The sequence below is a fragment of the Malaclemys terrapin genome, chromosome 3, assembly GCF_027887155.1.
Source record: "Malaclemys terrapin pileata isolate rMalTer1 chromosome 3, rMalTer1.hap1, whole genome shotgun sequence".
Classification (NCBI taxonomy): Eukaryota; Metazoa; Chordata; order Testudines; family Emydidae; genus Malaclemys; species Malaclemys terrapin.
In genome coordinates, this window is record NC_071507.1 from 35,465,727 (window position 1) to 35,479,887 (window position 14,161).

Here is a 14,161-nt window from a genome sequence, read left to right on the forward strand (position 1 = left end):
AATTAGGCCCTGACTGCATTGCCTCTGCAACATTTCTGGTGGGCCCAACCAACAAAAGATATCCTGTAGCGGGCCAGAAGCCAGTACATTATTTTTGTTCTCTCTGCCACTGGGCCATTAGCATTAAAGCGTTATTTCTGCTAGTTCCCATGTTTTATATTTGGCAAGTTAACAAAAACATAGCAGTTCTCACCTAAAATATTGATCTGAAAAAAGTTTAACAGTCTAAACTTCTTTCTGGGCTTCAAGAGCTTGATTCACTCCACTGATGGAAACCAATGTGTGAGTGGTGGACACTGTAGTGAAAGGCCCAGAGCTGTCCCACACGGCCACAACAGTGGGCAGCGCTGCAGGTCATGGCCTGGGTACAAAGATATGAGATGAGCAATTTATATCCTAGGGAGACTTCACTCTGAGGACTCATTTGATGCCCTAACCATATTTTAAAGCTGCCCTCACTTGGTGGAATTGCCAGGGAAGGGTGGCAGTGACAAAAGCACAGCTCACATGAGGGCAAGTCTCTTTTCCTTTCTTCCTCTCAGCATAGGATGTAGCTGCACCACTCAGGCAGACGGTGTGTCCTGTTAGTTCTCCCTTTACCAGTAGGGGCAATCACACCCTACAACTATTTGTGACTTTGCAGCTTGTTCAATATCTGAATAGTTCTTAAAAATCTGTAGAAATAATTGATCTTACTTCGTTGAGAATGTAGGATATAACTAGTATATTTCATAAATGCATTATAAAATGCCTACTGACTATTCTGAAGTGGTAATAATTTTAACCATAAGTTTTGTAGTGTTCCAAACATTTTCAAACTAATTTCTTTTGGTCTGGGGTTTCCCTGGTTTCGTCTTAGCTCTGGTTTGAGCAAAATCATTTCAGCTAGTTGAGTGAAAAAATATTTTTAACCATCTGATCTTGCTGCTCATAAATAAATATAAATAAATAAAATAAATTAATGGAGATATCCTATCTCCTAGAACTGGAAGGGACCTTGAAAAGTCATCAAGTCCAGCCCCCTGCTGTCACTAGCAGGACCAAGTACTGATTTTGCCCCAGATCCCTAAGTGGCCCCTTCAAGGATTGAATTCACAACCCTGGGTTTAGCAGGCCAATGCTCAAACCACTGAGCTATTCCCCCCCATAACTCATAATCATCTGACACCTAAACACTTCTGACTTGAATTGTTCTGTAGATTTCACTGAGACATAAAAATAAAAAAGGTATAAAGTTCAAAAATAGATAAATCTGCAAAACTTTTCAATTTCAGACATTTTCAGGCTCCATTAAAGATAGCTGTTAGGACACTCAAGTCCAGTCCATTTTCAAAGGTGGTAGAATTAGTAAAGCCTGCAAGCGGCACAGGAACTTAATAAGTATCAGGGGGTAGCCGTGTTAGTCTGTATCTACAAAAACAACAAGGAGTCTGGTAGCACCTTAAAGACTAACAGATTTATTTGGGCATAAGCTTTCGTGGGTAAAAATCTCGCTTCTTCAGATGCAGAAGTGAGGTTTTTACCCACAAAAGCTTATGCCCAAATAAATCTGTTAGTCTTTAGGGTGCCACCAGACTCCTTGTTGTTTTTGTAGGAACTTAATAAGTTAGTCAAAAATGACTCTGTTAAGGACATCTCTGTTGTAGCTGTTGTGGGTAAAGGCCCTGTAGAGCTGATAAGCTCTGCATGGATGAGAGTTACAGGAATTTTTTACCATAGGCCTAAGGTCAAGGAACTTACAAGTACTTACATAGTTCTGGATTATTTTCCCCTTTAAAAATAAACAAAAAGTGGAAAATGAAATAGAAAAATCTCGTACCAGTGCAACATTCAAGATTAAATATCAACTTTTGAAAAGTCTGGAACAAAAAACAGAACAAAATAAGTTGTCACATAGCACTAACTTAGCCATATTGTATCTATCTAGTATTTTCTATTGCTGTTTTTCTTTTAGAATGACATGAGCACTTTCACTGATCACATCACTAGCAGTGGTACATCATTAATACATTTCACTGTGAAACACCATAATTGATTAATGTGTTAACTAAATATTATCTGAAATCATCAGAGTATAGAAAAATTCATTTTTGTGTTTACTTGCACTTGTCTAGTTAGAAATGTATGAATAACATTATACTAGTAGCGTGTAAGTGCAAATTCTATATACACATTCTCCCTTCTTTAAAAAAGGTTTAAGAAAGTTTATGCAATATTTGGAGAAGGTTATATTGACTTTATTAAGACAGTGTTAGAGTAGGTCACATGAAAACTACAGTTAAGAGACATTGTGCTATAGTTAAACAAGAAATAATAAAATACACAATATGACTTTACGGGTGGGATCCTCATCCATGCTCCATCCTATTTACACCAGGTAATGGGGCCAGAGCAGCATAAAGGGTTTCTAGAAACCCAAGATCTGGCTGAGAAAGAATTTCCTTGCAGAGAAATTGAGACAGACAGCTCTATGCTGTCCTCCGAGGACCCCCTTACAAGCCATAGCATAGGGACCATGCTCGGGGGTGGGAGGATGGGTGATTGGCAGGGCTACAGCATGTAGCTCTGCAGACATTCTGGGTAGCACGTCTCCCATACGGCTGTCTAAATTACACCAGGGGAGCTCTGACCCCTGGAGCAGCCTAGGATTGGGAGGGCACAAACATGGCTTAAGGCCACTGTAGGCTCCCCACCCCCATCCCTTGGGCTGCACCCCACGATATCACCCTAGGTGTATTTCTCTGGGAGATAGACTTCTAAACAGTAATATATTACCGTAGTATCTGGCTCTAAAGGATGACAAAAATATCCTGTTCAATGTATAGTATATGGATGCTCCCACTTCTGCAGTGCGTTCCATCTGCAGATCTAAAAGTTTTACAAATATTGATGAAGTAGTCCTCACTTCCCTGTGAAGTAGGGAAATAGAAACTGTATGTCACATGACTTGCCCAAAAGTACATAGTCTGTGGCAAAGCTAGGGGTCAAGTGTCTTGAGCTTAGCCCCAAGACTTATTTCTAAGTCCTCTACTCTAATTTAACAGTGTGGTTTTGTTTGTTTCATTTGTTGCTGTTTTCTATTGCCTGTAACCATATAATCCCTGCATTGTTCAGCAGTTGGATGCAACAGAGAGAGACACTTCCCATAACTTTTTAAGTGGACTTGTGAATGTGCCACTGTGCCATTTTAATGCTTCTTAACAAAGGCTCCTATGTTCACGTTCTGAATAGTTTATATTGAGTATCATATTATGCTTTTACCCTCTCCTTCCCATGAGAAGGAGCCAGAACACAATCTTATTTTGTAATTTAAAAAAAAATGAGCGATTAAGGGCTGAGTCTTTATGGAATGAACAAATTGCAAAAACTGATCACTGTGGGGGGGGGGGGCACTTGGAAGGGTGTTCATATACCAAGAACTATGTCTCTTTTTGAATTTTGACAGCAATCAGCAAACTAAGCTTGCAGCAGAAGGTCATGCACTTATGGCTAAAGCAGATGTTCAAGTCACAAGCAAAAAACAGGGCAAAAAGAAGAGCAAACCAGCAGCAAACGTTGCAGTACGGCCAAATCCTTTGGACCAAACTTGTATCCACCCAGAGTCATATGACATTGCAAAGAGGTAAGCAATGGCAGAGTTTCTGAGCAGTTTATGGAATTAGTCAGTGAGCAGTGATTTTTCTTACATAATGGAGAAATTTGTTAAACTTTTGGGGACCCAGAATACATATGCATTAACGTACGTGTGCACTAATCTCACCCTTCCCCAAAAGAGGGAAGTTCTCATGTGAATGAAGGACTGGAATCCATTTTGTTTGTCCTTTTATATGTTTTCTCATTTTTCAAAAAAGGGCTATTTTCAGACCATTAAATATTGTGTGTTTTTGTAATTTTATTTCAGTGAGAAAAATGTGTTCCAAAGTTTATCTAGAATAACACAGACTGCACTAGTGAACTTAGGGTGCCCTTATACTGTATTTTTGGACATTCCAACTATTAAAATACAAGCGAATTTTCTTCCCACTAGCCCTTTCACTTTTTCTTCCAAGTGTGACTCTCATCACCTTGCCACCAATACTAAGCCCCTTTCCGTCCATTTGCCAGCTCCATTATGCCATACCCCATAACATTCAGGTTCTCTGCTTGATCAAGTGCGGAAGCAAACTTCTGATTGTTCTGTAAATCTGAAAAATTGTGGCTCTGTCCCAGCCCCATCTTGTATATTATGGGAATAAATAAAAAAGGCAGTGTTTGCATTTTCTGTAACCTAATGTTTTGTGCAGTATTATTTCCCTTCCGTTTTTCTCTATACATTTAAATTCTCCTGCAATGCCACCAAGTAATGATAGTAGTAGGTGTAAAATTATTTTCAGCAAATCTGTGGGAGTTAAATTGGGTGTTACTGCAGCGGGATAGGATCACTTTATACCCAGCAAACACACTTCAGTGTCTCTGATTGTGCCCAGCCTTGCTTGGCAATCTGTTTATCTCAGTGGAACTTGCAGCACCTTACTAATCATGAGAGCAAAGAGGGGCCATCAGCAAAGTGTTTCATGCATCTGTGATTTGTTAGTAATAAATCTGGTTTCAGAGACATTTACACTGTAATCCAGAAGCCCTCATTTCAGGTAAGTGTAACTTGTGCTTAGCAAAGTAAACAAACAGAAAAAGTTTCTAGTTAATACTGAATTTATTATCGATTCTGGTCTCCATACAGTCTTTGCCTGAAGGTAATTGAACCATGGTTTTCTTTATTCTTAAAAGTAATACCATTTAAATGCAGTTCAAATTATGCTAAGATACTAAAGAATCACCAATTGCAAATTAATACAGTGTGTTAATTTGTTGGGTAGTCTAAGCATAAGAGCGATTTCCTTCTAAATAAAAATAAAGATTGTTCATTAAAATAAATGTGTATATGTTTGTGTATCCACACGTTTGTGAATGTGTCATTATCATTAGCCTTTAAAATTAAATTCTGATCTTACCAGGTGCTAAGATGTCATATTAAATTCCAGATACTTGGAAGTTTTAGCATGGGACCTTTTGCTGAGAGAGGAAAATGTTTTTTCTTGTAGGTTACAAAAAACAGTAATTCGGAGACCATGTGTGCCTCCCTTGTTAGGGGGCAAAGCAGCTGGTAAATGCTTACTTAAGATGTGATCTTCTCTATCATCACCCTATGGCTGAAATTAGACTCTTCTTTCCTCATGAGAAAACATTATCTCCTCCTATAAACTAAGTAGTGCCTATTTATTTTTGAAATTGAACAGGTACTTTTCGTAAACCATACTGGAATTAATTTAAGTGGCAGTTAGACGTTTTGGGGTTCTTGTGAACTCTTTGATATCACTGTGTCCAGAGGAACAACAAGTTCGTGTTTTCTGTGTTAAGTAGGATGGTTAAATTAAAAAAATAAAAACATTTAAAGTTAGATAATTTTAGACAGACTGTATAAGATCATATTCCATATTTAAAGTAATGTTGTAATACTCTAATAAGTACTTGGCACTTCTATAATATCTTACTAGAAGGTCGCAATCAACGCACACTTCGTTGCTTCTGTAGCCCGAGTGCATTGCAGACACCAGGGGTTCCTTGGATTACTTCATTTCCCTCCTGTGCATGACCTTCCCATGCCGTTCTATTTCAGGGACACCTTGCAACCCCCACCCCGTCCCCTCTCTCCTGCCATGGGCTCCGTCTATGTCCCCTTCCCCAGTACTAGGGTCCCCCATTCTCCCTCTATGCCAGGGACTCTTTGTGTCCCCCATTTCCCCTTGCCCCCCATACTGCAGTCCCCCATTCTCCCCTTCAGTTTTTCTGAATTTTCACCAAAATCAATAGGATTCTGCCCATTGATGCGTAGCACATTCCCTGAAATTTTGGAATTAATCAGCTGTAATGTCCAAAAGTTATCATGTTACAGAGAAACACTGAGAAATGTCCTTGAGTTGAGTGTTAGACCCCATTTCACTTGGCAAATCAGAACATCTCAAAACATTAAAGAGACATTGTTAGATTTAAACATAAGAATTGTTAAAAGTAATAGTGTACATTTAAAACTGAAATAATTTTTAAACTCTAATTACCTGCCTGCATTCATGCTGTTTTTTTGGTTTTATATTTCATTCAGCTTGAAAACTGAACAGAGACTACTTAGTTTCACTTTTTCCTATAGTCAATTTCACTTTCTGGTTCTCGTGTTAACGGTATAATTAAGACCACATTACCTGTTTAAATTTGAGAGGCATAGAGAAGGAACACTTCAGGAAACAGAAATACAGCCATTTTTTGTGTGGAATACAACAGCTATATAATAGTATGCAGCACCACCATAGTCCAAAGAAAGATAGAAAATAAAGAATAGTAGATCTTTATTTTTATTTACATGAAGGCCCCTTTATACTATTCTTGCTGTGGAAGATGGGGTGTAGGAATTTTAGTGTAAATAAGAATCTTAATCACCATATCCAGTTGAAATTCCAGAGGGATTACCTGATTTAGAATTTGGCCAAGGCCCCAGGGTTAGCACATCTTATAAAAAGTGAAGTCTTTAATTGACAGAAGTGGTAAGAACCTTAGTTTGATATCTGATCCATTGGCTAGTGCTTGCTAACATCATATGAGGGTACTGTCTTTGCAGTTATTCAGAGGAAAGACTGCCACCTACTGAATCACCAGCTCCACTTCATGCACCACCTAAAAGTTGCTTGGAGGTCTTTCATCTATGTACTGACCCTGTTTAGCTTTTTGAGTTCTGAAGTGACCACACTAACGTGGTACGGCTGCCAGCCATGCTATGTTTCATATAATTTAGTCTCTGTCTAATACAGTAATTAAAAGGCATTTTCTGGCTGAATAATTTTGCCCATTGAGCTTCTGACTGAGCGTTTTGGCTTCTCAACGTAAATATTTCTGCTGAAATATTTAGACCAATGTTAAAGTTGTAAATATTGTGCCATCTGGTATGCTTACACAGAAGCACACCACTTGATTCTGTTGCTTAGGTGTGGAGAAATGGAGAATCTAACTAAAGTGAGGAACAAGAAAGATAATGAATTAACCAAGTAGGTAACTTAAAGTAACTTAAAGTGAACAATGAAACCATTCCTAGGATTACTTCCAGTCAGGGAAGGCATTGCATTAGTCTTGACTTTGCTGACTAGTGCATGGTTGTTACATTAGCCATTTATTTCGTTTAGTTTCAGTCAATGATAGAAAAACTCCTGGGTAAACTAGATGTGAACAAGTACTCACCCATAACATGAAGGTAAAAATGCAATAATAACGATATCTGTAAATTGTTTGTAACCAGCTTTTAATACCAATTCCCCTTTATTTGAGTTTATCCTAAAGGTTGGCAGTGCCTTTTGCTAATGTGATGTAGCTGGATGCAATAGGCACTTCCTAAAGGTTTCATTCAGATGAACAATATTATTGACTGTAGATAGCTACACTTGAGAGAAAAGTTATAGTTCTGCAGAAAATTGACAAAGGAAATATAATATTAAAATTGACACTCATGACCTTAGGATAGAGTGTAAACTGAATTTCCTGCCTTCTGGCAATTTACGTCACAACTTTAATACAGTTTAAATATTATTGTTTATAATTTTTTTCTTTATCTGTATTTTGAAGGATTATAAAGAGAACAGCACTTTAAAAATAGCTTATAACCTGTGTAATTAAGCAGAATTCATGAAACAGCTTTTCTAGACTCATTCTGGTTTGTTGGGTAAATTTGGTTTAAGGATAAAATTCTACTAATACTTCAAACTTCAACATTGGTTAAGTATATGGGGCCTGATCCAATGCCCCTTGATGTCAATGGAAATAGTCTCACTGACTGAGTGAGCTCTGGATCACATGGAGGGCATAATTCTTCATTGCTGAATCTATGTTCATGAAAAAGCAACTGAAACATAATGGACTAAATTCTGCTTGCATTACTGATACGAGTAGCCCTGTTGAAGTCAATCAGAGTCATTGCCTGGAAACTAATTTTGTTTTTAAAGATGTTGATCGTTTTGAAAAACTTTGGAACTCTGCTATAGATCAGAAACATTTTCATCGTTTATTTTTGTATGATAAATTCCTAATGTGCACTAGAGCCATTGAGAACATTGGATGAGGATTAAAATGAGTGGTTTAATTTGTCTATAAAACTGAAATTCATTTCACCGCAACTGTGTTTTTCCCCAGTAGAAGTGAGTAAGGTTTTTTTTCCCATATGCAGCTAGAGGTCAATCTTGTTGTTCGGTAGAACAACCTGCAAGAGTAACAGGGATGCTTCTGGGAATTCTGCCATGAAGTAAACAAAACAGCAATGTCACAAGACTTCTCACACTCTGTAAGATAAACATACTTATTCTGAGTATTGCATTATAAAATGGAATCCAACAGTTCTTTTCACTGTACTGGCAAATGGTGGGACACTGTGCCAATTAATTGAATTTCTACCTCCTTCCTGTAGTCACCCTGTTTTGGAAAATGGGGTGTCGTCCCCCTAATGGAATCGGAACTATGCAAACCAGGGAGGAAATTGAAAGAGCACAGAAGCAAATGTTCACTGGCAGAAAGTAGAGATAGGGAAATCCACCTTTCTTCTGCTGCCTCCCTCCCTGGAAAGCAAAATTTTCTGTTACCATCTCCCAGGGCATCATCTCCTGCCCTTAGTGCAGGCTCCTTAGGGGGTGAAATTCAGTTACATAAAAGCTGGGATACTGCCCATTAGCTGTTGATTCTACTCCGTAACAGGCATTGGCTGTTGAGTCTACTCTTGTAACAGTCATCCCTAGCCCTTGCCTCAGCAAATGTAAAAGATGTGCCCTAAACATAAATAATCACATCTTAAAATAACACCCAGATGAGGCCCAATTCAGCAAAGCATTTAACTTCAGACACTTCATTTCAATGAGACTTAAGTATGTGCTTAATATTAAGCATATGATTAAGTTTATTGTTGAATCCAAACCTGAGTGTTGATAACAAAGAGCATTATAGATACACAAAATATCATTGAGACATATATCTTTAGTTTAAGCAATCTTGTAAATACATTTAAAAGAAAACTCTCTCAGCATGTAGCCAACCACATTAAGTAACATCAGCTTATACTAGACATAAGTCTTACAATTGTATAATTTGCAAAAGGAGATTCCCACTTGCATAATGCTAACAACGTCTTTAAACCCCTTTTATAAACAGAGGCACAAGATTCCTAAATTGTCAGTCTCGCTGAAATATAACCTGCATGCCAGATGTTGCAGTTTGTGTACATCATATACATATGCTGGTTGCCGTCTTTAAAAATGAGTATGGTTAAGCTTCTGTAATGGGTACTTTTAGTAAAAGTCAGGGACAGGTTGTGGACAATAAACAGCGACCTATCCCAGACTTTTACTAAAAATACCAAGGGGGGGTACAAACAGAGCCCTGCCGGAGCTAGCAGCTGCTCCAGCCCCGCTGCTGCTCTAGCGGTCCTGGGGCTGGCCGCCGGCCAGCTGTTCGGAGGTCCTGGGGCTGGCCGCCGGTCAGTTGTTCCAGTGCCACATCCCCTGACCCCCTCCCACTACCTCCCCGCTGCTCCAGCAGCCCTGGGACTGACCGCCGATAAGCTGTTCTGGCAGCCCCGGAGTTGACAGTTGCTCAGAAGAAGTCATGGAGGTCCCGGAAATTCGTGGAATCTGTGACTTCAGTGACTGAATCGTATCCTTATCAATGAGTATTTTCCATGGGATACATATATGCTATTTTTTTAAAGTTAACATTTAATGATTAGAAACCAGCTCAGTCCAGTAGATGGATACCATGATAAGAAATGTTACCTTTTCCTTCTAAAGTCTCAGATTATAGGCATATGACAGTTACCTGGTTCTAACTTCTTTAGGACTTCCTAAATGTTTCCTTAATTTTCCTAGCAGTTCTTTTACAATATGTCTTCAGAAACTGGATACCTGGTACATGGTGTATTAATTGTATGGAGGAGGATGTGTCACTGTAAGCTGGTGTTCATAAATTAACTTTTCAGAAACTTAAAACACAGTCCCAGCTTTTCAGGGAAATATGCTGCCTAGGACGGGCTTAGGCAGAAATTCCTTTGGTTTAAGATCTAAAAGGCCATTTCTTTATCTTTTCTTTTTTTTATTCAGAATATTTGAACATATTTTGATGGTTGATTAGAATGGATCATAAAGCAAGGCTTTGATAGCGTGAAACCATGAACAAAAAATGTTTTGATAATCTGTATAGCATATTAAATCATCATTAAAATGTTTTCTAATTCTTTTACATCAATTGTACCGATTTTGAGTTAAGAAATTAATGCCATAAATCAATTATATCAGCACTGTTTGTGCTGTTATTAGTAAAGATTACCTAAGTATTTCCATTATGAAATCCCCTATTTTTCAGGGGTTTCTAAATCAGCCGTAAAATTGGTTCTGGTCTGAAACTTGGCAAGCAGAGTTTCCACTTGGGAACACTTTTTAAACCAAATTTAAAAAAACAACAACAAAATCCTCCTTGGTCTTTAAAGCAATAATATATTTCAGAAAAAGAAAATTAGTGGTTTTAAATGTTGGTGGACTTCTGTACCTCAAAAACATTATTTAAAAACTGATGATTTTGTATGTCATGAATCTGTAATGTGGACTTGTGCCGCTGAATAATTTGGATCGGGGTAGTGGATAATAAATGCTGGCTTATTTTGTTTAAAAATAAACAATTTCATATGATAACTTTTTAATACAATAAATTTTTTGTAAAATATTTTTCTCATGCAAAAAGGAATAGCCCGGGCAGAGAACCACCCCTTACAATTTCTTTGTACAATGCGTAGCACACTTTGCATGGTACTGTAATAAATAATAAGGTTTTTCAAATTAAACTAGAAAGCATCTAACATTTTGTGACTTTCCAAATTGTGCAGTGAATGTGCCCTCAGTTGTTTAAGAAGAAAAATAAGTGCTCTTCTTTCCCTCCCCCGCCCCCCCCCTCCTCCTGGATTTCATTTCGATTCAATTAGTCTCCTGTGTTTAGGAACTTAAAAGTGCAGATTATGACGCAGAGTATGCACTTTATGATAAGTGCTGCTAACCTTAAGGTACAGACTTTCAAGCCAATATTTTCCAAAATAGAAGACTAATATTTCCTTATTTAGGCACATAAATAAGTATCTTGATTTTCAAAAGTGCTGAGCATCCAGTGGCTACAATTGGCCCCAATTCAGCAAAGTACTTAAGCACTTGCTGAAGAAGGGCCATTCAGCATATTGGGAAACGCTGTATTTGATTCTCAGCACTTCTGTAAATCAGGTTGCTCATTTAGGTACCCGAATAATAATACTAGTTATAGAGACCCTCTTTTTGAAAATGTTGGCCTTCAACATATATCATTTAAAATATACATATATATATTTTACATCATACATATACTTTACAAGTCTTATTATTGGGATATATTTTATCACAGTGATTGTAATTACACTGCAATTGCAATATAATTACTAAAGCTGGTCAAAAAAGGTAATATTTTTCATTGAATTGTCATCATTTGAAAAACTTCATTCAGCTCTATAAGTTGGATGAAAAGCAGCTAAAAGTTTTGAAGGAAAATAATTGGAGTTTTGTTCCAGCTAAAGTAGTTATTGTGATTGTGCTTTTTGAATAATTAATAACCACTAATCAACTACATGACTGAAACTTATTATCTATTTAGTATCATACATAATGCACTTGGATTCTAGAAATACATGTATTAACAATACTGTATTTAAATAGTAATTGCTCTATGTCATGTAGTTATCCTTGATATCTATTTAGTGAAAGTGCGGTAATTATAGGGTCAAAAAGCATAACTACAATGTAACTACAGTGTATTAGCGAACTACCTACGGTATGGTATAATAACTATACCAATAGTTGTTTATTTCCATTAAAAGTTATTTCTCAGATACATAATTTTTAATGTATAATAAATTATCTTAATGTTTAGGGGCTACATATCTATATATAAATATTAGGACTGTTGATTAATCGCAGTTAACTCAAAAAAATTAATCATGATTAAAAAAAATTAATAGCAATTAATCGCAGTTTTAATCGCCCCGTTAAACAATAGAATACCAATAGATATGTATTAAATATTTAGATGTTTTTCTACATTTTCATGTATATTGTATTGTGTTGTAATTGAAATCAAAGTGTATATTATTTTTTATTATAAATATTTGCACTGTAAAAATGATAAACAAAAGAAATAGTATTTTGCAATTCACCTCATACAAGTACTGTAATGCAATCTCTGTCATGAAAGTGCAATTTACAAATGTAGATTTTTTTGTTACATAACTGCACTCAAAAACAAAACAATGTAAAATTTCTGAGCCTACAAGCCCACTCAGTACTACTACTTTTTCAGCCAATCGCTAACACAAACACAGTTGTTTCTATTTACAGGAGATAATGCTGCCCTCTTATTATTTACAATGTCACCAGAAAGTGAGAACAGGCATTTGCATGGCACTTTTGTAGCAGACATTTATGTGACAGATATGTTAAACATTTGTATGCCCCTTCATGCTTTGGCCACCATTCCAGAGGACATGCTTCCATGTTGATGACGCTTGTTAAAAAAATAATGTGTTAATTAAATTTGTGACTGAACTCCTTGGGGGAGAATTGTACAGTAACTCCTCACTTTAAGTCGTCCCGGTTAACGTTGTTTCGTTGTTATGTTGCTGATCAATTAGGGAACATGCTCATTTAAAGTTGTGCAGTGCTCCCTTCTAACATCGTTTGGCAGCCGCCTGCTTTGTCCACTCCTTGCAGGAAGAGCAGCCCATTGCAGCTAGCTGGTGGGGGCTTGGAACCAGGGTGGACCGGCAGCCCCCTATCAGCTCCCCGCTCCCCTAAGTTCCCTGTGCAGCGGCTGCCCAGCAGGCTAGCAATTGCAGCTTTCCCTCCCCCCACTGCCATGTGCTGTTCCTGCCCTCTGCCTTGGAGCTGCTCCCCGAGACTCCTGCTTGCTGTGCGGGGGGGAGGGGAGGAAGAGAGGGGCTAATGTCAGGGTGTTCCCCTGCTCCTGCACCCCGCTTACCCCATCTTCTATAGAGCAGGGGGGACACACGACAGGGCTCACGACAGAGGGAGCTTGCTGGCAGCAGCTGTGGTCTCAGCAAGCTGATCAAATTAACAAGGCAGTGTACTTAAAGGGGAAATGCGCATCTCTCTCTCACACACACAAGGTGTGTGTCTCTGTCTGCAATGCTCTCTCCCCTCCCTCCATTCCTGCTGCCTTGTAGAGTGTGAGAGTTAACCCTTGAAGGCTCAGCCAATTGCTAGTTCATCATTTAGCAGTAAGGCATTCCCTGGAAAATATCCCACTCTCTGACTCCTCCACCTCAATCAAGCTTCACAATCATCATCACTGTGTGCCAGTATTAAATTGTTATTTAAAACTTATACTGTGTGTGTGTATATACATATAATATAGTCTTTTGTCTGGTGGAAAAAATTCCCTAGAACCTAACCCCCTCATTTACATTAATTCTTATGGGGAAATTGGATTTGCTTAACATCATTTCGCTTAAAGTCGCATTTTTCAGAAACATAACTACAACGTTAAGTGAGGAGTTACTGTATGTCCCCTGCTCTGTTTTACCTGCATTCTGCCATATATTTCATATATTTCAAGAAGTAGGACAGACTGGATTTGCTGGATCTAAAGTTTTACATTATTTTATTTTAGAATGCATTTATTTTTTGTACATAATTCTACATTTGTAAGTTCAACTTTCATGATAAGGAGATTGCACAATAGTACTTGTATTAGGTGAATTGAAAAATACTATTTCTTTTGGTTTTTTTACAGTGCAAATACTTGTAATCAGAAAAAAATATTAAATGGGCTTTATATTATGTGTTGTCATTGAAATCAATATATTGGATGTTTTATACATTTTCAAAAAATATTTAAATAAATGGTATTCTATTATTGTTTAACGGTGCGATTAATTGCTTTAATCACTTCACAGCCCTAATAAATATATAGATATAAATATCAAGACCTGTTAAATAGTCATACCAGAGTGTTTATCTAACCCATTTATATATTTTCATATATATTTGGAAATTAATTTGGACTCGGCAACCAGTTA

General features: G+C 37.5%; 1 protein-coding gene across 2 annotated transcripts in view; it reads left to right on the forward strand.

The window, feature by feature from the left end:
- The window catches only part of SRBD1 (S1 RNA binding domain 1), a 224,184-nt gene that overhangs the window by 191,197 nt on the left and 18,826 nt on the right, over positions 1-14,161 (forward strand). For both annotated transcript variants that reach the window (XM_054023628.1, XM_054023629.1), the window contains one exon: positions 3,446-3,622. In XM_054023628.1, the coding sequence (XP_053879603.1) occupies positions 3,446-3,622 (177 nt within the window). The remainder of the gene's footprint in view (positions 1-3,445; positions 3,623-14,161) is intronic.